Source organism: Saccostrea cucullata, unplaced genomic scaffold (assembly GCF_032062105.1).
Source record: "Saccostrea cucullata isolate Sc308-1 unplaced genomic scaffold, CSIRO_AGI_Scuc_v1 ctg3818, whole genome shotgun sequence".
Classification (NCBI taxonomy): domain Eukaryota; kingdom Metazoa; phylum Mollusca; class Bivalvia; order Ostreida; family Ostreidae; genus Saccostrea; species Saccostrea cuccullata.
This window is the reverse complement of record NW_026931990.1, coordinates 24358-50325: the sequence shown is the minus strand read 5'-3', so window position 1 is coordinate 50325 and position 25968 is coordinate 24358. Positions and strand designations below refer to the sequence as shown.

At 34.9% G+C, this 25968-nt stretch overlaps 2 protein-coding genes across 2 annotated transcripts; both read right to left on the bottom strand.

Moving 5' to 3' along the window:
- Positions 1-1832: 1832 nt before the first annotated feature.
- Positions 1833-12430, bottom strand: LOC134234221 (uncharacterized). Its single transcript, XM_062716275.1, has 15 exons — positions 12251-12430; positions 12042-12152; positions 10279-10524; positions 9096-9981; positions 8951-9005; positions 8668-8794; positions 8224-8382; positions 7612-7719; positions 7174-7323; positions 6742-7057; positions 6054-6188; positions 5841-5965; positions 5432-5558; positions 5154-5281; positions 1833-2168 (listed from the first exon to the last, which is right to left on the bottom strand). The coding sequence occupies exons 1-15, from the start codon at positions 12308-12310 to the stop codon at positions 1872-1874; spliced, it is 3030 nt and encodes a 1009-aa protein (XP_062572259.1). The 5' UTR covers positions 12311-12430; the 3' UTR covers positions 1833-1871.
- A 791-nt stretch (positions 12431-13221) lies between these two features.
- Positions 13222-25954, bottom strand: LOC134234220 (uncharacterized). Its single transcript, XM_062716274.1, has 20 exons — positions 25869-25954; positions 24477-24594; positions 22456-22535; positions 21586-21674; positions 21136-21393; positions 20394-20478; positions 20162-20282; positions 19871-19933; positions 18447-18576; positions 17958-18027; positions 17638-17708; positions 17446-17537; positions 17052-17190; positions 16679-16840; positions 16387-16463; positions 16186-16300; positions 15872-16068; positions 15640-15761; positions 15371-15498; positions 13222-14570 (listed from the first exon to the last, which is right to left on the bottom strand). The coding sequence occupies exons 2-20, from the start codon at positions 24567-24569 to the stop codon at positions 14500-14502; spliced, it is 2163 nt and encodes a 720-aa protein (XP_062572258.1). The 5' UTR covers positions 24570-24594; positions 25869-25954; the 3' UTR covers positions 13222-14499.
- Positions 25955-25968: the final 14 nt, after the last annotated feature.

Below are 25968 nucleotides of genomic sequence, written 5' to 3'. Positions count from 1 at the left end.
TATTAAGAAAATGAAGATGTATTGAAAGACTTTTAAAGAATTGATTTTTTAAAATATATTTTGATCAACATCACAAAATTTATATAACTGGCCCAAACTGGCAGATGATGAAATAAGCAATTAAATGTTCTACTTTCCTATTTGTAAGCTTTATGTGTCCAGTGGTAAGGAGCCTATTAGGATAGCATAAAAAAGAATGTACAAATGTTAATAATTAATTTATAAAAAAAAATTATTTCCTTTTCCTTTGGGACTTTTTTATTCTCATGTTCATAACTAAACCTAAACATAAAAAAAAATGCTGGCCTTATAATGAAGAAAGGGTCGATCCTCTTTCAAAATAGATAATTTCAGGGCTGCTGGGTCAGGGGTACCAAGGGGGTACTTTGACAAAAAATAAATTAATGCTTTGAAATCTGCCCTTTGATAAGCAATGGTGCCTCTTTCAAAATTCGTGAATTTCATGGCTTCTGGCTTAAAACATGAACCAAATACAATCGCTGGAAAGATGTTGCATGATACTCAGATGACCTATAAGGCCCGTGGGCCTCTTGTATTAAAATAGATAGGAAAAATCTCAAGAACTACTGGGCCAGAAAAGCTGAAACTTATGTGGAAGCATCCTGGGGTATTGTCGTTTCTAAATTGTTAAAATCATGACCCCCAGGGGTAGGGCAGAGCCCCAATAGAGAATCCAACTTTGAAATTGAAATATATAGGAAAAATCTGTTTACAAAAACTTCTCAAGAATCACTGGGTCAGAAGAGCTGAAACTAGAAGCAACCTGGGGTAGTGTAGATTCTAAATTGTCCAAATCATGACCCCCAGGGGTAGGTGGGAAAATCTGGTGAAGAGCAGCATGGTTAAAGTTACTCATTTGAGCCTTGTGGCCCATGGATCTCTTGTTCTATGGAAGCACCCTCAGGTGATTTTGATTCAGGTTTCTTTAAATCATGACCCCTGGGGGTAGGTGGGGGTACAATGGGGGATCAAAGTTTTACATAGAATAAAATAGGAAAAAAAAAATTCTCAAGAATAGAAAAGCTATGTTTAGTCATACAGTCTATCGACATGTAGGCATTCTCATGTAGGGAAGATTCAATTTTGTTCAAATCATGATCTCGGGGTATGGACAGGCCACATAGGGGGATCAAATTTTAACTAAGTTATATATACATGTAGGAGGAAAAATCCTGATTTTTTTTATCCTTAGCAAAGTTATATGCTTATTTGATAAGGAGGCATCCTCAACCAGTATAAAATCCAAGCCCCAAAACCCGATAATTTTTCAATAACAAACCAGTTTGTGCTTTTTCATAGCTGATAAGCTCAGATGCCTGATGAGGCCCATGGGCTTTGAGAATTTTCTTGAAGGAATTTAAGTCGCTTGCTATTTTTTGCACAACTACTGTAAAAACACATATTTTTTGGGGGGTCAAATTTTGTGCATTGAGAAAAAATATGCATGTGGGAATTTGACTTTGCGGATATAAAAATGCTGCATAGTTATATATAAGGAATTTTACATTTCATGGTGGACATAAATGAGTGGGACTCATTATACCTTGAAAACAAAGAAAAATTAAACCTACATGAAAATTACTGATTTCACAGTAATTTAAAATGACAGTTGTACCTTGCTTCATGTGAGAAACACCTTTGCTAGCCAGGACTTTTCTGTCCACTTTGCTTCTCATGAAGTAGGGGCAGAGTGGACCACAAACATTGGTTAGTGAAAATGTTCGTTTTTATATTTCTTGCTTAACAAATAGTGTAGAACTAATATGCTGTTCATACTTCAAAACTTTCAATATGTAGATAATAACTTTTTGAAAAATATAAATTTTTATTGAAATGACATATGAAAGACTTCAATGTACATGTAAAACTGACAACAGCTTTTTTTGAACCATGTCTCTTGTTTCTGCATTATGAATTGCACAGAAAGTTTTCTGTAACCAAGACAACTGGTCTCTACACACTGTATCTATGGCAACCTTTCCACACAGGTCCTCCACCTGGCACACAATGTCTAACAGCAGTATATTGACAGAATCGAGCATTTCTTGGGGGAAATGGCCTGTTGCCAGGGTGATATGTGAGAACACTTGATTGAGCAGGAACAGACAGCAGTGAGGTTTAATAACTGTTTCTGACAGAACCACATTCTGTAAATAAAAATTGATAAAAAACATACAACTTCAAAATGAAAAGTCAACCTCTATACATATGTTTTTATTCATGTATAGAGAAATAATAAACTAGAAGCTCAGGCAGCTGACGTTACTTATATTTCTTTTAATAGAAATAACGTCAGGTGCCTGCGACTAGAGACACTGTCAGCCTTGACAAGCTGACCAAATAGAATAACCTTGAATATTAACCATTTTCTGTTATGTTGTTATGAGAGATCACGGAGAAATCAATTTCTGAGCATGTAAAGCTCAACACAGGGATTCATTTGTTAAGAATACAAAAGGTTTAGTATTCCACGCAAAAGGTCATAAGGGAAAATATTTGCACCCTAATTGTCAGTCTTATTAAGTTCACTAGGTATCGCCCTGGTCAACTAATCTTAAATGGATTGGTAGGAGGATACTTCCTTGGATAGAATGCATTTTTCTTTGGGGATAGGAAGTATATATGTAATACAGTATTGCAATAACAATTTCACCTACAATATTACACTTTTTAGGTCACCTGAGTAAACTCAGGTGACCTATTGCTATCACTTTTCGTCCGTCGTCGTTCGTCGTGCGTTAACATTTGAACATTTTCAGCTTCTTCTCTGAAACCACAGACCCAATTTCAACCAAATTTGGCATATAGTATCTATGGGTAAAGGGGAACAAAAATTGTGAATTTCATGGTCCCTGCCCCCCTGGGGCCTGGGGGGTGGGGCAAAAACCACTAAAATTGGTGCAATCTTTAAAAATCTTCTTCTTTACTCCTGGACATCAAGCAGTCAAACTGTTTGCATGATTGTAATCAGCATTGAGTCCTCTACCAAAATTGTGAAATTCATGGCCCCGGGGTCATGGGTTCTAGTGCTAGGGCGGGGCCAAATAAGTATATAGTGAAAATGCATTATTTCTTTGAAAATCTTCTTCTCTGCTACTGGGTATTAAATAAACCTACTAAGTACATAGTTATGATGAGCAAGAGTGCCTCTACCAAAATTGTGAATTTTATGGCCCCAGGGTCAGGGGTTATGGTGTAAGGGTGGGGCTCTATAGATTATAATAGTGAAATTACATGAATTCTTTGAAAATCTTCTTCTCTGCTACTGGGTATTAAATAAACCTACTAAGTACATAGTTATGATGAGCAAGAGTGCCTCTACCAAAATTGTGAATTTTATGGCCCCAGGGTTAGGGGTTCTGGTGTAGGGGTGGGGCTCTATAGATTATATAGTGAAAATTCATGAATTCTTTGAAAATCTTCTTCTCTGCTCCAGGGTATTAAATAAACCTACTAAGTACATAGTTATCATGAGCAAGAGTGCCTCTACCAAAATTGTGAATTTTAAGGCCGTAGGGTCAGGGGTGCTGGTGTAAGGGTGGGGCTCTATAGATTATAATAGTGAAATTACATGAATTCTTTGAAAATCTTCTTCTCTGCTCCTGGATATTAAATAAACTAACTAAGTGCATAGTTATGATGAGCAAGAGTGCCTCTACCAAAATTGTGAATTTTATGGCCCCAGGGTCAGGGCTTCTGGTGTAGGGGTGGGGCTCTATAGATTATATAGTGAAAATTCATGAATTCTTTGAAAATCTTCTTCTCTGCCCCTGGGTATTAAATAAACTAACTAAGTGCATAGTTATGATGAGCAAGAGTGCCTCTACCAAAATTGTGAATTTTATGGCCCCAGGGTCAGGGGTTCTGGTGTAGGGGGGGGTCTATAGATTATATAGTGAAATTACATGAATTCTTTGAAAATCTTCTTCTCTGCTCCTGGGAATTAAATTAACTAACTAAGTGCATAGTTATGATGAGCAAGAGTGCCTCTACCAAAATTGTGAATTTTATGGCCCCAGGGTCAGGGGTTCTGGTGTAGGGGGGGGGGTCTATAGATTATATAGTGAAATTACATGAATTCTTTGAAAATCTTCTTCTCTGCTCCTGGGTATTAAATTAACTAACTAAGTGCATAGTTATGATGAGCAAGAGCGCCTCTACCAAAATTGTGAATTTTATGGCCCCAGGGTCAGGGGTTCTGGTGTAAGGGGGGGGGGCTCTATAGATTATAAAGTGAAAATTCATGAATTCTTTGAAAATCTTCTTCTCTGCTCCTGGATATTAAATAAACTAACTAAATGCATAGTTATGATGAGCAAGAGTGCCTCTACCAAAATTGTGAATTTTATGGCCCCAGGGTCAGGGGTTCTGGTGTAGGGGGGGTCTACAGATTATATAGTGAAATTACACGAATTCTTTGAAAATCTTCTTCTCTGCTCCTAGGAATGAAATAAACTAATTACATAGTTATGATGAGTAAGATTACCTCTTCCAAAATTGTGAATTTTATGGCCGTAGGGTCAGGGGTTCTAGTGATAGGGCGGGGCTCTATTGATTATATAGTGAAAATACATTGAATCTTTGAAAGTTTTCTTCTCTGCTCCTTGGTATTAAGCAGATGAACTACCTATATAGTTATGATGAGCAAGGGTACTAATCTTCCAGAATTGTGAATTTCAAGGCCCCAGGGTCAGGGGTACCATAAAGGAGGGAGGGGGGCTGTACTTATATACTGAAACTGGATGAATTGTTCGAAATATGCTCCTTGGTATTAATCAAATATTTTTGTAAAACAAGGGTGCCTTTTCAAAAATTGTGCAATGTGTGGATCTAGGCCTAAGGGTCAGGGGTTCATGTGTGATTGGGGCATTACTGATCATGCTGAATATTACTGATTACTTGAAATGCATTTTTTGTTCCCCTACCCTGCCTATGGGTATTAAGTAAACAAACTAAGCAACTGCTAAGTGTATTGTTATGATGATCAATGGGGCCTCTTTCAAAATTGTGAATGCCATAGCATCTGGATTAAAACATGAATCAAATTCAATCACTGGAAAGTTGTTGCATAATGCTCAGGTGACCTATAAGGCCCATGGGCCTCTTGTTAAAAAAAATGAAAGAGGGAATACCTTGTAGACAGCCATTGTAGACCTGATACAATGTTCCACAGCAGGAGGAGGGAGCTGGCTTTGTGTTTGAGATAGAATCCTCAGAACATCACTAAGTAACTGAGACAGGGGAAGCAACTCTGAAATCTCTGAAACAGAAAAAATAATGTTATCTATTTCTGGAGTGCATCTTTCCTTATGATGATATCTTTTTTCTGTTCAGTTTATCTAGACGTAACAGATACATACATTACTAAAAGCATTATGATCAGTCTTATTTTTAAATAGTTACATGATACCTGTGAGATTAACCAGTGGCAAAATTCCTGACATCTTAACAGATACGCAAAGATGACCGGATTTGACAATTCCTCTCAGGAACTTGAATAACCGAATCCATTCCTCTGGTATCAAATGTGGTGTCACCTAAAATAGAGAGATATTAAATTCCATAATGATGACAGTCAAGAGTACATGTCTAGAAATCTACGGTATAACAATTTTCTTTGTGTATCTATTAATTTTTTTTCTAATTTATTTATTCAAACCTTATTACCAAAGACTATATATCTTTACTCTAGTCAGATTTGAATTTACAGTAAAGTTTTGAAAATAAAGAATGAAGAATTTAATATTCATCCCCCTACATATAAAGCCAGCAATGTACCAATGAACTGATTCAAAAATTCATATTTTGATAAACCCTACCTGTGAAAGAGTTAACAGCAATGTTTGGTAATTGAGAGTCCATCTGTCATGAAGGTAACCCCCAATCATCTGAGAGAGTTCCTCACTTCCAGCAACGAGCCGCAGGAAATTCTCATAATCTATTTCTGTAATACAGATACTGAACTATGTGAAAAATAACTCCAGACAGGGTAAATATTTGTACTAAAATGGTCATTGACAATTTTTACTCACCTTGGTCTGGGTGGAGAAGATGTTTGCACACAGAATCACAGACACTGTAAAACTCTTCATCTGTCAGACATACATGTAAAGCAGCCAATCTTACAGTGCAGTCATAATCCATTGTGGCTTTTACAATCCAGTCAACTATAAAAAGTTACCATCAAATATAATTTCTATTGTTAGTCCATCCTTTTGCTCACTTGTCTATGAAAATTGTAAATCATCATCTAATATTTACAATTCATTTTGTCTGAGAGGAACCAATATCCTCTATTATGAAATAATTTCCCAAGTTATTTAATAATTTCCAGTATAAAGAAAGACTACATTTGTAACAATATTAATGGGGTTTTTACATGTAAATGTCACTAGCATTGAAATTTCTTTTTTTAAAAATTGTAAAGACTTGCTGGAATAGACATATACTGTATGCAAAAAGAAAAAAAAAATGGCATCCTCTTTTGTCCCCATTCAAGTCCAACTGGCTTGAACAAAATTTTCCAATACACATAGAAGCTTTAACATACATCAAATTCTAGTATTCTCTATATCAAAAATTTTTACCTAAAAAGCCAGTAAATTATTGTTGAACTATAATTCCATTGTTCTGATGTTTTTTTTTTTTTTTTTTTTTTGCTTTTTGTGTGTATACATAACACATAATGTTTGTTTCTACTTAAAAAGAAAATGAACATACCACAAAATGTGTTCCTTTCTTTAAACTGCCTTAGAAGGTTAAGATAGGCCACTACTCTTGGTTTAATGATAACACTGTCCCTGTTCTTATACCACAGAACCCTGCAGTTCTCCAGTATCTCAGCAGCTGACCCGAGGCTCAGTGTGAGGTCAATGTCTGACTTCCCTTGTTCCAGGATCTCGATCAATGCTACTCCTCCCAGATCTAGAGCAAGTTGCACGGTCAGCTCTGAGTTTTGATGTTTACATGAAGACAAATGAGGAACTACCACGGAGAGGTAGAATTCCTCTGGATCTAGCACAGCTTCCTTACCATCCTACAATGTACCGATAGTAACGTCAGTAACAATACAAATTTACTCAAATTTAGAGTAAAATTTCAAGATTTACACATCAATACATTTTTTATATCAAAATTATTTTTTTTAACTACCTTGATGAGATCCTGCAGAAATTTAATCATTGTGTCCTGTTCCTTCTGAGTAAGAGAGTGAGAAGTCAGGAAATCGGCCAGTCTGCTACAGAGCATACTTCTGGCTGAATCATCACGATATAAACACAGTTCTTGTAGTGTCTGCAGTATCTGTGTATAAAATACAGAATTCTGAATTTCTACAGTCATTTTTCTAGCCTGTCTGTATATTGTAAAGTTTTTAATAATTTACACAATATTGAACCCATCACCTGATGAAAATACTCTTAATTCATGTTTTAAAAAAATACATGAATATGCTATCAGTATGGTGGTGTGTTTGCATACAAGGTTTTAGTGTGACAAGATATTCTAAACACCCTTACTGAGTACGTAGTTATGTCTGTACTTTGTACTGTAATGACAGTGATGTTTGGATATAGAATATGTTGTACATACTGAGCATACAATGTCTGCCTGGTGTGTTCCACCTACAGCTCTCTCCAAAAGTTGGCTTACGGTCAGATCAGCATTTTGTAAAACAGCTTGATGAATCTCTACCAGAACCTAAACAAACCAGAAAAAAATCATCACTTATCATGACCATTTTCAAGTGAAAATGTGTACTTCACAATTGTAGTACACATAGTATAAATCACTGTTTATTCACAAGGCTTTATTTTAGAGTAATTACATGTATGCTAGACAGAATGCTTGCAAAAATTTCTCACATATATCAGAATCCCTAAAGATTTTATAGAACAATAACCATAGTTTGTGAATATTCTGTCTAGCTAATAGAGAGCCAATAACTATCTCATGAAAATAAGGTGTCGTGAAAATTTAGTGATCTACAGTATAGTTATTGACTTGTCTATAATCAATGACATAAATGCATGTTGAATGACTTAACTGGTTTTCACTGTAAAAGCTTTTACTTACATCTATATTAAGGATAGCACAGCAGCAGAACTGTAGCTCTCAAAAAAATATAATATTGATAGACAGGTCTTTATTTCTTTGGAACACTATAATTCTACAGTAAATGTTAGCACTGATTTCGAGAATTACCTTTTCTTCCATTCCTGTGGTGAATTTGTTGAGGATTTGATTTAAGGATGTGGGGGTAACAGACTGGGGTTTGGGCCACTCTCTGTAGGTGATGTACACATGTACAACATGCTGACCACGTGATGGAAGGTCAAGCTGACTAAAACTGTCCATCACCAACTGTAATAAGCGAGATTCTGAACAGGTGTGGTTAGTGTAAATAGAAATGTTTTAAGAAATGTAATATAGGAAGAGAAAAATGGCATTTCTTACTAAGAAACCCCTCCTCCTCCAACACTTCATAAGGAAATCTTTGGTTATGAAAAAACTAAGGATTCAAAATAATAAAGATTTAATATTAAACTTAGACAGTAAAAGAAACTGTACCAGTGTTAAGACTAGTCATTCACTTAAATTCTTTGTATTCATTTTTCATTATTTAAAATTGGAAAAATTTATTTATACCTTTGTCATTTTTTCTAACTGGGTATCTGCAACTTTGCCAGTTAATTTCCAAACAAGTTTATACAAATGCAGCAGTAGTTCCTTCTCTGCTAACAAGTCCAGATTTGATTGTAAAACTGAGAGCAACCTGCGTGGAAAAGATTTTATGTAAGCATAAAACTGTTATTTTTTAACAAGTGAATTAGAGACATTTCATTAAGCTTACTGTAGAATTGAGAATAGAGTTAAATAAAATGTGTAAATAGACGAAAAAGGAAAAAACATTCTCATCAAATTTACTTACTTGTCACATGACCAAAGTGAAGCGACTGGACTTGTCACAAACCTCCATAGAAAATCTACAAAATTCAAACAATATTAGATATATGTACATGTATTTTCATTGTTAATAATCATTTTCAATACTTTTATGCTTAACAGATGCTTGCCTTGAAATCTTGGTTGTCTCTCCTGAACTCGCCAAATTGCTGCTGTGATTGACATATCAGGAAAAATGTCATCTTCAACATTCACACTGCCTAACATTGAGGATAAATAACTATAAATTGTCTCACTGGTATCTTTTACATCAGGATCACATGCTCCTGGTAGCAACTGAATCATTTTCCTTATGAGGTTTCTACTATAAAAATTGACTTTCACTTTGTTCATGTCTGATTTTTTGCTTTGATTTTCTGAATACATTAGAATCTCACTCTCACAAATACATACAAATCTAAATTCAGAATCTGATGACAAAGAATCAAGTAGGGAACAGCATAACGTAGGACCCCCCAAAGACATCAATTTAATTAGAGAAGTAAAGAGGCATTGTGATGAAAGATTTTCTCTAAGATAATTGACAACTTCATTGTTCAAGTCAAAATAGCACCCACGCATGTTATCCATCATAAATTTACCAAAGTAGTCTTTTAAGATTAAACTTTTCTCTGAAGTGCTACTTTTGGTAGCAATGGCATTTCCATCAAACCATTTTTGCAAATTTTTGATACTTTCATCTTTGTTGTGCAAACACAGTAACAGTGAGATCTGATAGAAACATGTTGTTAGTAGAGTAATATCTTCATTTCCTAAGGAGGCTTCCTTCACACTGTCCATTATTCTACAAAACTGAGTCAAAACATCTGGAAACAGAGATAGTGCTCCCTGAATATTGTCTTTAACACTGTCAGATATCAGATATGACATCATGTGTTCAATAAGACAAGCTCCTAACTTGATGTCACAGATATCATGGCTGTCTAGTTGGTTTAGATATCCTATTCCATCTTGGATTAACTGACTAGAAAAATCTTTTTTCAAATGCCAGAGAATCTGAAATAATTAAACAAACATAAACAGGCATGGAAAAAATACTCTGCTGTGGTAAATTGATAATCATTATGTGATATAAGAGGTTGTATCTACTTTTTTTTTAGTATCTTTTGTCTTTCCAACTTTGTCAGAAAATGATTGTATCTCCATCACAAGCAGCATTAGAAACAAATGTAACAATCTGCGAGTTTTAAAGCAATTTTCAGTATAACATGTACAGTAAATTGAGGATACTTTGATTTAACACTTCATTATAGCATGGGGCTCCCCATTTATAGATTTATAATATACATGTACCTCTGTCAGGAATCCATGCCAGCAGCACTCCTTCACAAGACTGAAGTACAGCGACTTGCTGATAGAGGGCAAAATGTCTGACAAGACATCTTGACTGTCAACCTTTTTTGGTTCCATCCATCCATCTTGGAAGATGTCTGTAACCTCCTGCACTGAGCAAGCAGTGGCCTCATCTGGCAATTTCTTATAATGTGAAGCCAGAACCTTGTACAAAATCACGGAATGAACCCTCTTACTCCACCAAAGCTACAGCAAAAAGAAATAAGTGAACAACGTATGCAAATTATATGAAAGTATTGGGTGTTGCTAAAACGCGGAACGGAAAACGGAACGGAAAGCGGAACGGAACGGAAAACGGAAAATTTTTGTCAAACAAATAAAATAGATTAGATATAAATCACATAAAAGGGCAATATTCTTGTTGTAAAAATCATTTCTGATAAAAATTAATTGTAAACTATTATATATTCATGAGTCATACACACCCTCCGTGGAAAAAATGGTACTGAAAGAAATTCGACCCCCCCCCCCAACACACACACACACACACACACACACGAAATAGGATTTTCGTGTTTGGGCAAAGGACACATGCCCCTTATTTTGGCTTGTCAAATTTGTTGTATGTTGGAATTTTTTTACTGACCCCCCCCCCCTTTCAATTTGTTTCCAGTGTCAATGTTTGTAGAAAGTACTTATGATATTCAGATTATACACGCAGTGTCGAATTCGCGAATCATGAAAGGGGGAGTGGCAGTTTCGGGTCTGTGTAGTACACAGCAACATTAAAAATTGATCTATTAAACCTTTTATATATGTTGGACACAAAAAGGGAGCATCCTATTACAACTTCTCAGACCTTTCCGTTGAGTGGGAGAACAAACTCATTTTTACGGGGTCATTCATATACACCCCCCTCCCAAACATACACACAAAATTTAACTTCATTGAATGCGAAGATTCTGTATTATATCTACCACATGAAAGGTTTCCAACTTTGTCTATCCAGAATTTAAATATATAGAAAGCGACTCTCTTTTGAATAACATTTTAATAACCAGTGTGTATATGAGATGTTTATTCGAGCTTGCCGTAAAGGTTTGACCTAAACGTAATCTTAATAATTTTATTTTTACATTTTATTTCCCTTTTCATGGTTCATCTAGATATCATATATCCCCCCCCCCAGTCAAAACCTATTTACTACGGAAATGTTCGGTCAAGTTGACATCTTCACACTTTTTGTGAATGTAACTAATGTAGTATCAGGGACCTATATGTATACTAAGTTAGTATATAGGTCCCTGGTAGTATTAAAGTTAGTGTAAAAAAAATTGTACTGAAAGATGTTGGAGTTGGAACTTATCCCCTACCCGACTCAAACAATTGTTGTTTTTTGTGTTTTATCCCCCCCCCCCTCCCGAACCAAACATTTGTCTTCTTTTTGTGTTTTTGCTTGTCAAATTCTTTTCAAGTTCATTTATCCCCTTTTCAAATTCGATTCTAGGTGACTGCTATGTTAGCGATTTTCGTAAATAAGAGACTGAGCATGACAAAATCAACTTGTTTTTAATAGTGGTGGATTGAATATGTACAAAATAAATCATTTATGATAAAATCTGTGTATTTTAATGATTTAATCCAAAATAATACATTCCGTTTTCCGTTCCGTTCCGTTTTCCGTTCCGCGTTTTAGCAACACCCGAAAGTATTAAATAAACCTAGGATTAGTTAACTACATGTATTTTACTTTCCTAGCTAACCTTATCCTCTGGCTCATTGTCCTCTTCCAGTCCCCTCACAATCTCCTCTACAGCTAGTTTTACTATACACACTGGTTGATTGACTTTAGCCTTGCCAATGGACAATTTTTCCTTTAAAAAAAGCATGACACATTCAGATATCTTGATAACCCATTTATTGCTATCGATTGGAAACTGAGGAAATTCGAGTTCATTGAAACGGAGCTTACCTGTTTTTCAACCAGTTGAAGAGCACTCTGGAGAATGACAAATTCAGTACAATAAAACATATCTGAAATTTACATAAACGTCTTTCTACGTTTCAATGCAGTGATAAAAACTAACATTATGCTGAAAGCAACATTTTAACGTTTAATACTAAATCTATCTTTAGCACACAAAAGAGCTGTTTTGTTAATTTGGTCCATAACTGTTTCGTTCGTGTGTACTTCCACTAAACTTCCACGAAATTAAAAAAAAAAAAATTTATTTTGATGACACAGAATATGTGACTGTTTTGTAATAGATGTCATACAAAACTATGCACAAAACTTATTTTTCTGTTGTTGATAGTAATCTTGATTGAGGACAAACTTGGCATAAATCCTCTGCACATCATAAATCTTCTGCAACAGGAGAGGTGAAAAATGCATCGGATCAAACCCATGTCCCCTGAATCTCCAGTCAGGTTCTCTACCAACTAAGCTATCTGGCCACTGGTATTTGAATCCAGGTTTAAACCACTGCATTTTTCTCCTTTCCCATTACACTGGTTTCCATGACTAGGATTTGACAGGTGAAAGACCTTCTAGGGAAGATCCATGTGTGTGTCATTGGGGACAAAGGCCTTTAAGGAGGGAGAAATGTGGTGGTCAGACAGATTTGATTGCCAGTGTCCTGATAGCTCAGTTGGTAGAGCACCTGACTGGATATTTAGGGGACCAGCATTCAATCCCGGTCCATCTTCGCTAGCCAAGGGTTTCTGATACGCTACTATCTTCATGAGGAGTGTAGCATATCAGAAACCCTTGGCTAGCGAAGATGATCCCGGTCTGGTCCATCACATTTTTCACCTCTCCCGTTACACTTCCAATGTTTTGTCTTATAAATGATGAATTCAAACATGCTGTATCTGACCTACAATGTATACTCACAGGTGAACTATAAGCCAATGCATAGTTCTAGTAATCAAAGTCTAAGATTGACATCAAACAACATATATTTTCTCACAATAGACATAACATGATATGACCTATTAAAAAATGTAAAATACAAGTGTACACCACAATAAAGGTACATGTATATGATTGATATGATGTAATAAAAAGTAGTTTCTAGCTCAAGATAAAATAAAAAAAAACATACATGTACATGTACATTTAAAAAAATCATGTATATGATAGCACAGAGATCATGACATTTATTTTATATAATTTTCATGTATACTATAACTAGTATATTAGGAAGACCTTAATTATAATTGCTAGATAAAATACTGCTACTTACATCCTTCAGAGGGATATGAATATGGCACAACCTATTTTTAAAGGTTTATAAATAAAAAAATCCCTTGCACATTAAACTGATGAATACACAAGCAATGATTTCAAATATTTGGCAAGATATAATGTCACTCCATTCCTTTCTTCAGTAGGTCTCTCTATGCACGTCAGATCACTTCACTAAAACTCCAAATCTGACCCATTTCATGCTAGAGGATTCTCTAATATTTCTAGGTAACAAGTCACACCCACTTCGCTAAAACTCCAAGTCTGACCAATTTCATGCTAGAGGATTCTCTAATACTTCTAGGTAACAAGTCAAACCCACTTCTCTAAAAACTCAAAGTCAGACCCTCTGCTAGAGAATTCTCTAATACTTCTAGGTAACAAGTCACACCCACTTCTCTAAAAACTCAAATTCAGACCCTCTGCTACAGGATTCTCTAATACTTCTAAGTAACAAGTCACACCCACTTCTCTAAAAACTCGAAAGTCAGACCCACTGCTAGAGAATTCTCTAATACTTCTAGGTAACAAGTCTCACCCACTTCTCTAAAAACTCAAAGTCAGACCCTCTGCTAGAGAATTCTCTAATACCTCTAGGTAACAAGTCACACCCACTTCTCTAAAAAACTCAAAGTCAGACCCTCTGCTAGAGAATTCTCTAATACCTCTAGGTAACAAGTCACACCCACTTCTCTAAAAACTAAAAGTCAGACCCTCTGCTAGAGAATTCTCTAATACTTCTAGGTAACAAGTCACACCCACTTCTCTAAAAACTCAAAGTCAGACCCTCTGCTAGAGAATTCTCTAATACTTCTAAGTAACAAGTCACACCCACTTCTCTAAAAACTCAAAGTCAGACCCTCTGCTAGAGAATTCTCTAATACTTCTATGTAACATGTCACACCCACTTCTCTAAAAACTCAAAGTCAGACCCTCTGCTAGAGAATTCTCTAATACTTCTAGGTGACATTTCAAGCCTGATTCTGTAGAGATTTCTGTAAAACTTCAACGTAACAGGGATGAACATGTGTCCCATCAAACTCTACAAAATAATAAAGATACATATTAATATTTTCAATACTTTTTATAAACTTTTCTAATAAAGCTTCATACATTTGTTTAATTTCTTACCTTTTCATGATTAAGATACTTTAAAAGATTTAAATTTAGAGTATTAACTCTGTTTGCATGCATACTGACTTTTTTGGCTTTAGTGACCTATCTTTAACACCAATTTTGTAATTGTATTTCCTAGATATTTATCCTATAAAACTACAAGAGTAGAATGCTGACTGACAATTTTCATACCAATTGTTAGACCATTGTTTATACAATGAATTGTCAATGGATTTTTAGATTTGAACAATCATGACAAGGAGCAAACAGTGGGGGTGACCAGTCAACAGGAATGCTTACTCCTCCATGGTACCTGATCCCACCTCTGAAGATTTAGTTTGCTTTGCTTTCAATATGTATTCACTATTGATTCAATCGACTTTTGAACTTGTATACTGTTTTTAATCTATATACATGTATTTCATTCCTATAAAACTTCAAGAATATACATACAATATATATTTGAGAGCATTATAAACAAGCATTCTGAGAGCATTGCATTAACAATACTAGTCTCCCCTACAGGTAAGTGTAATCTGGTCCCCATTAAAAATTAAAAATACTGTATTTCCCTAAAAAAACATTGAAGCAAAACAAAATTCAAACTTGATCTGTAACTCATCAAGATATGTTGAATGTAAGAAATGACAAAGGGAAATTCATTTGCATTTTTCTACTCTTGAAGAGTTTCTGTTCCGCTCTCAAAGTTTTCTCTTCCATACTTACCATATTGTTTCTTTAGTTTAAGTTCTCCATTTTCCTTAGTCAGCAGACTGTCCACAAAATCTAGCCATTTAAGACTGGTATTGGACAATTTTTTCATCATTCTCTGGTTAAACTGCATAACCAAAGCCCTAATGATAAAATTAATGAAATTTAGTGTTGTGCAAATAAATTTCGAAAGTGTTAACAGAAAGTACTAATAGTTTTATTAAATAAAAGCTTAGTCACTTGCCAGAACCTGGTTACAACTTAACTTTTATTACCAAATTTACCTGGTTAAATCTAGTACAGGTAACACAGGATGTACATAAATGTCCCAGTGATGGAGACTCTGTAACCTTGTCAACAGATCAACATAGATTTCTATCACCCGGTCCATTCCTTCTTCTAAGCTCTAAAATATAGGAGGAACAATATTTAACTTCTTTTATCAAGCTATCCAGTAAATCTCTAAATTGTTGGTAGTAGTCAATCTGATTATTTTTTTTATTTTAATATCTTTACATCATATTTGGCTTTTTCCACACACAGCAGAAGAGCTTCTCTGCAATCAATCTCTCCAAAACAAAACACTGTTGTTGCACTGTCAGGAATCTTGCTTATTGCTGAATTAAAGTTGTGTTTAGGATAAAATATGCTCTCCTTTCGTAGATGCCAGATTTTTGTCCCTGTAGACAAGATCGGGTGGATGATCTTGTCCTCTCCCTGTTTTTTTTTAATACATTAAAATAAAACTCAAAAAACTTGATTGGATTTAATCTACTGTGTTAGATAAACACATACATGTAAATAAATTCTCATCTTATACATTGATAAACCTGCCTTGAACTGGATGGGCTGCCATGCTGGAGGAACACAATGGCTGTCTCCAACAAAGAATACATACTGATCACAGGAAACTACGTGGTTAACATCAACTCTCACTTTCTGCAACTGAGGGAAAATGTGTCACAGTAAAATATTCTCCCAATATCTGTGCAATAAACATTGTGGGAATTTTTGTTGATTTATAAACTTACCTGGTTAATGCATGAGAAGTAGGCAGCCTCATTTCTTATGTTTGTTTTGTGGAGTTCATGCACCTTTGTCAGTGGATCTGATAATTGGAAAGTGAATTTTCAAAAGAAGGACACCATTTTATTTTATAAATTTTTTGGGGGAAAAAAATCTTGAAATTAAATTTATTATGAAGGTTGAAGAATAATGATATTTCCAAACATTTCCATTAAATAGAACACAGTAACAGTAAATATATATACATGGAGAGAGAGCACATTCTTATTTGCAATAAAGACTGATTTTCAACACTACCTATCAAACTTGTGATTGGTTTTATGAAGGCTAATGCTCCTTTGATGAACAGAATCTTGACTAGAGTAAAAATAACGGCCAGTAGATAGTTAACATCCTCAGGGTACGGTTCAGCAGTGGTCACTTTGGAAACTGAATTACTGGGCAAATCTGCTTCTGGAACTAAGTAATGGAAACTATTCATACATGTAAATACTTCTAAACAGTTATTTAACGAAGAAAAAAAAACTTAAATAGGGGAACCATACATGTATATCTATATTGAGTAATCACACAATTATAATCACAAAATCCTTTTATTCAGTAATAACTTTGAAAACTATTGCATAATTTTACCTTTCCTTTGCAAAACATCTTGTCTTAATGTACTTACCATTAAGGTATACATCGCCATGGAAGAGGTTCATGATTGGCAGAAGAGCTCCAATCCTGAAGTTCCCTATTTCTTTATCTGGCCAATGATTTATGTATGTAATCATTTCTTGGACAGCTTCTGTATGTTTTTCAACAAGCTAAATTTTAAAGAATCAGAAATTAAAAAGCAGCTGCATTCTGTATGCACTATCTCACTATAACATTAGTAATAATAGTTGGATTTTAAAATTGATCAAAATTATGGATTACAGATTGAATAACTAGAGCTGTTTGTTAGACATTGCATTCCAATTTCTGTTATCAGACTGAATACATCACACAATTTATCATGTTAAGCCTATTATGTGATTTATACAATCCGCCTTGAGTTAAGATAGAGGACACATTCTCACCTCTAGAGTATGAACGTAAGTTAACAAAGTGTGGGGATTTTCTGGCTGCAGCATGTAAGCATGCTTCAGTAATGCTTCAGCCTCCTTAATAGCTGTAGGGAACAAGAAAGCAAACATGAGTCAGAGGACATTCTGATAGAGAGTGGAAAAGTCTGGGAAGCTAAGGTTTAAGAATCTGAGGAAGTTTCTCACCTCCAACATCACGGAGACTAGTTGCCATAAAAACAACAGCAGGGACATCTCTCCAAGCCTGGCCTGACATGCTTCAGTTACAAGTAATGATATAGTCATAGCATGTTATGAAGCAAGGTAGCAAGAATACAGATATAGAGGAAGGCATAATGTGTAGAGAAAATCACAGTAAGAGGCATGGTGTATATATATTTGTTTAATTTGATTAGTATTTGGTAGTTATCAATCAAAATAAATTTCTACATAACAATTGAATTCTAAATCTGTTTAGCTTTTAGGGTACAGTTTAAAAGCAGAAGAAATGATAATTTATCACATACCTCTCTAATACCTGCATTCCATGTTCTTGTTGACACAAATAAGCAAATTTTTCTTTCACATAATTATCATCTACAATAAAGAAATTTGATACCAATAAAGTATAAAATTTTATTATTTTGTGGATTACAAAATGTGAGATTTACATTCCTTTCTGTCCACTGCTTACCTTGTATATTGACTAGCATGGTCAGCATGATTAGATTTATCTCCCTTTCTGTCCACTACTCACCTAGTTTATTGACCAGTATGGTCATCATGAAAGTGAGATTTACCTCCCTTTCCATCCACTAATCTCATTTGTTGACTAGCACGTTGTTGACTAGTGACAGTGGGATTCACCTCCCTGTCTGTCCACTACTCACCTCTCTTATTCACCAACATGGTCAGCATGACAAGATTTATCTCCCTTTCTGTCCACTATTTACCTTGTTTACTGACACGCACTGCCAGCTTGATAAGATTTATCATCCTTTCAGTCCTGTACTCACCTCTCTTATTCACCAGCACGGTCAGCATGATGGTCATGGCCTCCTCCTTTTGTTTAGGACCCAGAGGAAAAATCAGGGGAGCATACTCTGTCAAGGCATCTAAATGTTCCTGGTTTTCCCTCAATACACCCTGCAAAATACCCATACATGAAGAATTCACTGCAGGGGAATTAAAAGTCAAATGGTTATCATCTCATATACATGTATTTCCTACAATAGTCTGCACCAAATACAAGTACAGGCAGCATCTACGGTAAAACAATTCTGGAATTGTGTATCCCTATACACTGTATGTATCATTTATCCTTTGGTCCATAAATGAATGAATACATGCATTTTCACAAAGTCTGGGTCCATGATTTGGTTGGCTGAACATAGGTGGTCAGATTTTACAAACACAACCATAGAATTTTTTTTGCATTTAGTTTGAAATACCTTGTCAGATTGTAACATTTATGACCATTTTTCCCAGGAGGTACAATAACATAGTAATGGTTCACACAAAAAATAAACACCTTTAAGACTAAAGGCATAGGTGAACTGAAAAGTGTACATGTACATCACAAAATAGATGCGAGACTCAAACCAAAAACTTTTCACATCTAGTGCACTGAACACGTAGCCCATATTACTGAGCTATCACCCCTACACATACAGAACGTTTTTAAAAAGACAAAGAAGCATCACATTTACACACTTGGATTTTTTTGGAAAAAGTTCATTTTTTATGGTCTCTGGGTCTTCTCTCCATTTTTTAAAAATGTATATTCATTTCTTTGAATTAAAATGCACACATATAACATTTCAAATCCATGGAGAGAAAACCCAGAGATAGAAAAAATTTAGAGAAACATGTTTAAAAACGTACCATTTTGTACAAAATGTCTGATCAAGCCAATTTTCAAGTCATTTTTTAGCAAATCAAAATTCACTTTCGGGAAAATATTTTCATTTCCTATTGCACAGGAACTTAATAAAAAAAAAAATGTTAAAATCTCATGTGACATGTCGAATTTTTTTCACTTTTCAAGTACGCTCAGATTCCTGCCGAATGCCAATCAAAAGCGCCCTCGTTCTTTATGCTTCTCAATGTTGTGAATGAGAGAATCAACTCCAAAGAAAGTTTAAGTTTCAAAGGTAATGTGTTGACTCGAGACCCCTAAAGTTGTGAAGATGTGTTACTTAGAAAGAAATGGATTTGTTCTGAAAACTTAAACTAAGCATTAAATGCAGGCGATATGAAAAATGCAAAGCAAGATTGGTTGTTAACATTGTTAGCTGCATCATCTTTGGAATTTTGATCCAGATAAGCTTTATAATACAATTACTTAAGAAGGATCTGCTCTTAAATGTGAAACTGGAACACTGTAGATGTTTTACATATAACAACCAACTACATATGAAATGTACATCTTGTAAATTACCTGTAAAACTACCAGAGCCATATCTGTCTGCCCTTTCCCAACATACGCTCTAGCAAGCCAAACCTGGAATACATAATAAGAATTTAAAAGGAAGGGAAAAAACATTCAAGCATATTGAAAGTGGAAATTTTAATTTTTCTAATTGATCTTTCCATAATCATTACTCAATACAAATAAATAATGAGTATTTATATTGTCACTCTCATGAATTCTCTTTTGTAAGCTTACCTATTTTCATGACTCTACATGATTTTAATTTGTTGATATGATAATAGATCTGCCTAGTTTTACCTGGACATCCTGTTTGTGAGCTGCTGAAGTGCCCCCTCTATTCCGCAGTTCCTTACAATACCCCATCAGTGTTTCTACAGCCTTGTCAAACTCCCCCAGCTTAACATAACACTGTCCAAGTCTAAAACATTATTTCTTTATTTATCATGAACAGAATTAAATCTATTGTTTATACAGGTAATATTCCCAGTATCATTATGACATAATCAAAGAAATAAAAAAATGTTCTTACTTGAATGCTGTGTCCTTTACTTTATGTGCTTGTTTCAAATATGATAGTGCTTTATTGGGTCTCCCAGCTTGTAGATAACAATCAGCTAAAAAAATATTTTGTTGACTCCTAAAGACAGTATAGTATCAGTGGCAAATGATTCATTACATTATGGATGTTAGGTGGGCCATTCTATTTTCATAAATCTCTGATTGCCTACTACAAAATTTTGTTAAGTAAAGCAGATTTTTTGATAAAATATGATAGATTAAAAAAAAGAGAGAGATGAGTAAAGCATTAGTTGATGCACCAGAGATGATTAGTGGTTATTGTAACATCCATCTGTAAAATATATACAAGTCATTTTCATTTGACAAAAAGTTTCTGACTTGAAGTATACCAGTTAGTTTTTTTTTCACTGTCTGAATGTTTGCCATTAATATTAATGAGAATGAGAGTATTTTATAGTAGGTGGTTACAAGTTTTTGGAAATAGAGTGGACACAGAACCTGTACTTATGATATCAAGGTTTATAATAGAAAGATTTACTGTACTGCAATAGATGCTAGAAAGGTGTTTTACTGTACTGCAATACAAAGTTGCAAGAGAGGCATTTCACTGTACTGCTATAAATGTGCTATACTGTATGCAATGGTTGCTATGATGGTTTTAATAAAGGTTACAGGGGTTTTTACTGTACTTCAATAGACAGCTGATAGTTACTTTTCTCTACAGTAATACATTGTACACAACTTAGCCTTACCAATGCCAATGATAGCAGATTGATTGCTGGGTTCTTTTTTGAGGATATCACTGTATAAAACAATGGCATGCTGGATTCGGCATTTAGAAGACAAGGCATCAGCTAATTCTAGTAATTCTGTCACTGAGTATGATGAATCCATTTTCTTTAAAGAGTAGTTCTTTTCAGATACATCATCTGCATTTACTGAATTCTTTGTAGAGGATGGTTCAACAGTTTCAGATGGAACTTTCTTTGCATTTTGCTCCTTCTTGTTCTCTTGAGAATAAAAAAAGTGCTCCACTAAGCACCATAATCACATTTCATCAATACAAATAAATAGTATCAAAAGTATAAATATTTGTGATTTTTTTTTTAAATATTTACCAGTTCATTTACCTTGAACTTACATGTACAAATGTTATACATTTTTAAATGCTTTTAAAAGAAAATATTGGATACAAATCTTACCATGTGGCATTGTCATCCACTTTATATATATGTCATCCATATTCTTCACCTTTTGTAAAACTTTGCTAGACAAGCCTAATGACTGTGTCCTAAAACATAAGACAACATTAGTAAATTAAAAAAAAAAGACATGTACAGCTAGAGTTTGATATCTCAATCATTGATATCTCAAAAAAAATGTTTTTAAACCTTTTTATCACAAATCCTTGAATATATCAAAGTTTTTTCTTTGCCTCACCAAGTTCAAGTTAAAATGCACATCTCTAGGGGAAAGGGTCAAGACTCCCTCTGGGATTTTCCCATAGGGATGTGCGATTTTATCGGTATACCGGTATATCGTGATTTTTTGTTGCGTGACATGTATCGTGATAAGGAGACCTAAATACCGGTCTTTAGGTACATATTATAAAGTCCAGAAATTATTCATTTATTTGTTCAATCTTTCAAATTACAATTTGTAACAGAAAGTATAAAAAATGTTGTAAAAAGTGAAAAGAACGGCACCTTACCATCCAAACATAATTGATTTTATATACATAAAAATTTCAAAAAAGTAAAATTTTGTTTTTCTAGCATATTTTTTAAAGAAAAATAATGACTTTTCATATTAAATCATTATAAAAACTGCTTTTAAAAATACATGTATCATGATATTATCATGATATTGTGAGGAAAAAATCGTGATATATCGCGATATGAAATTTTTGGCGATACCCATCCCTATTTTCCCAGTTATTAATTTTAAAAGTTTTTACGCAAACTAACAAGAAAATGACAACGAATCTACCTGGAAGCGCAGATCCATCGTTAAGATAGTAATGTACCTGATGCAAATAGATTTAGGAAATTGATTAGTCTTTTTCTATCTACCCTTTCCATATTTTAACTGTTGATTTATCAATTCTTCCCTCCACATCTGGGTATTTTGATTTGAAATTGCTCCAGAAAATCTGAAATGTATTGAAGTTAAGAACATGCAGCTGTTACATACCATTTGTAACCAACACCTAAGAATTGTCTACTCTGATATTGTCATTTCTTTGATATGTTTCTACCACAGATATTTTTTTTGAATGCTTGCATAAAAATTCGAAATTTTTTAACAATAAACTTGGGTATGTTAAAACAAATAATATATGAAACAAAGTCATAAGCTAAGTAACAAAAAGCCAATTTCATCTAAATTGGTCCTATGTAGGAAACATAGGTAATCAGAGATTACAGAGCTCACCTCAACGAATGTTGTCTTCAAGTAAGGCAAAGTCACACAATTGCCCAACAAAAAGTGTACATCCAAAAATGCAAAATTTATGCAATTTTGATCTGATACTTTGGAATAGACCTATATAAAAACTTCAAACTAGTTCTTCAAAATCCAGCATCTGAAGCAAGTTTAAGAGTTTTCATCCCTTGATGCATCATTTGGGCAAGTTTGGTTTATTTAAGCCTTATAGTTTCTTGGTGATAGACCTGCACCTATAACTTTTACCTGGTCCTTTATCTGGAAAATGTATGTCGAATTCAGCATCCGGAGCAAGTCCATTAGTGTGCATCCTAACTTCCTAAGATGTATCATCCATGCCAGTTTGCACAACATAGGGCTAATAGTTACTTAGAAATGAAACCTGCATTAAAAATTTAACCTCTTCACTCATCCAGAAAAAAATGTAGGTCAGATTCAGCATCTGAAGCCAGCCTGGTAGTATGCAACCTTAGATGTATCATCCTTGCAAGTTTGGTCATTAAAGAGCTCATAGTTACTTGAAAATGAATCCTGCATCAAAAACTTTAACCTGTTCACTCATCCAGAAAATGTAGGTCAGATTCAGCATCTGAAGCAAGTCTGGTAGTATGCATTCTAACATGTATCATCCATGCAAGTTTAGTCATTATAGGCCTCATTGAAACTTGGAAATGAAACCTGCCCCAAAAACTTTAACCTGTTCACTCATCCAGAAAATGTAGGTCAGACTCAGCATCCGAAGCAAGTCTGGTAGTATGCATCCTAAGATGTACCATCCAAGTTTGGTCATTATAGGGCTCGCTGTGTCTTGGAAATGAACCCTGCACCAAAAACTTTAACCTGTTCAATCAACTGGAAAATGTAGCTCAGATTCAGCATCCAAAGCAAGCCTGGTAATGTGCATCCTTAGATGTATCATCCATGCAAGTTTGGTCAACATAGGGATTATAGTTACTTGGAAATGAGACCTGCACCAAAAACATTAACCTGTTCACTTAACCGGAAAATGTAGGTCAGATTCATCATCCAAAGCAAGTCTGGTAGTGTACATCCTTATATTAGATTTATCATCCATGCAAGTTTGGTCAACATAGGGCTTATAGTTACTTGGAAATGAGAATTGCACCAAAAACATAAACCTGTTCACTCAACCGGAAAATGTAGGTCAGATTCAGCATCCGAAGCAAGCCTGGTAATGTGCATCCTTAGATGTACCATCCATACAAGTTTGGTCAACATAGAGCTTATAGTTCCCTGGAAATGAGACCTACACCAATAACTGCACCAAAAATGTTAACCTGCTCCAAAAACATTAACCTGGTCATTCCTTTGCTGAAATTGCAGCATCTGAAACTTTGACTGGTACAATGAAACACATTAGAAGCATCTTCCATGCATGTCTAATCAATATAGGACATAGAAGTACTTATAAAGAAAACTGCTCCAAAAAACTTAACCTTAACCTGGGACGCCGACGCCGAGGGTATTACATAAGCTCCCCCAACTTCGTTGAGGTGAGCTAAAAATGTTTCAAATAATTCCTTCAACATAAGATTTGAACACATACTCTATTTAGCTAATGTGTAAGACCTATACACATGATATTGATAAACCTTTGAATTATCTAAACACAATATTAAAGTCTTACATCTACAAGATTTTGCAAACATTTGTCATCATTTTCATTCCATCTGACAACCATGGTAAATGGTGGATCTTCTGTATGCACATAGAACTTCATCCTTGTTTACTCCTCAGCAACCAGACTGAAAGTTTCAAAGTACAGTTGAGCTTTGGTACCTTGAATACCAATATCTCAAATAAGTGGGATATGTTAAATAGAGTTGGCAGTCCAAAGCACTACAAGTTTATATGTTGACTTATGTCAAGGGTTAAATAGAACTACTTTTCTTTACCCGTTCCCCAGATCCACAATGACATGCTTAAATACATGTAGGACTATGATGAAAGATTAACATCACATCTGATTATAAGGGTTAGTTTTGCACACTACTCAACTAATTTGGGTTAGTTTTGCATCCACCTTAAAAATTATGTTTAGTTCTTGCACAAGTATTCAAATGACTAGGGTTAGTATCACATTCATTCGAGAGATCAGGGCTAGTCCAACACACTATTGACTGATTAGCTCCTCTGGGGGAGATACATGTATGGGTTAGCACTCACATACCATCCGACAGATTAGTTCTTAAGAAATTTAGTTGCACCCACTTCTATTTTTTGCATTGTTGACCATTATTTTTGTTCAATTTTTCACTACAAATTAAAATCATTTAATGTTTTTTTCGAGAATGCAGTTAAAAACTTGTTTAAAAAAGAATTTTTAAACTTTGCTTTTAATGCAGAAGAGGATTTTGGGGTGAAAAAGGCCAAAAACCTGTATATTGAAATTACTTATGGTGAAACCGTATTTTAGCACATTTTTCTAGTGATATTTTATGTGTGGCAGTCAGTTGGGTTCGATCGCTGGTAGCCAGATGAATCAGTTGTTAGAGCACCTTTCTAGAGATTCTGGGTCCAGGTTTGAATCCTGGTCTGGTCTGCTGCATTTTTCTCCTCTTCTATTACATTTCGTCCCTTACCATGTCCGGGAATAATAGGTGAAAGACTTGCCAGGGATGAGTCCGGGTTGGTGGCATGGGGGGGGGGGGGTTAGAGGGGTGGCCTTTATGGAGGGAGGAATGTAGTGGTGTAATCCCAGAGCTATAGCTCATTTGGAGCACCTGACAAAGACATTTAGGAGGCCTGGGTTCGAATCCCGGTCTGGTTCACTGCGTTTCTTTAAAATACATAAGACATATCGTCCAGAAACTCGGGTACAAATTGACGCGAAGAGAAATCCACGTACACACCCCCATTAACACTTATTAAGTAAACATCACATGTAACCGGTACTTAGAGCATTTTCAAGTTTCATCAATATCATAACCTGAAATGAACAGATTCTGAACACTGATGAAAGCACATTATGTAGCTTGGAATCTTCAATGAATAATTTTCAAATTCAATTGTAACAAACCTGATGACTAACGTTCGACAACTTTAAACTTCGAGTTTAAGTTGTCCCAACTGAACATCCAACATCCTACCAACTTTGTTGTTTACACCGGAAACCGGAA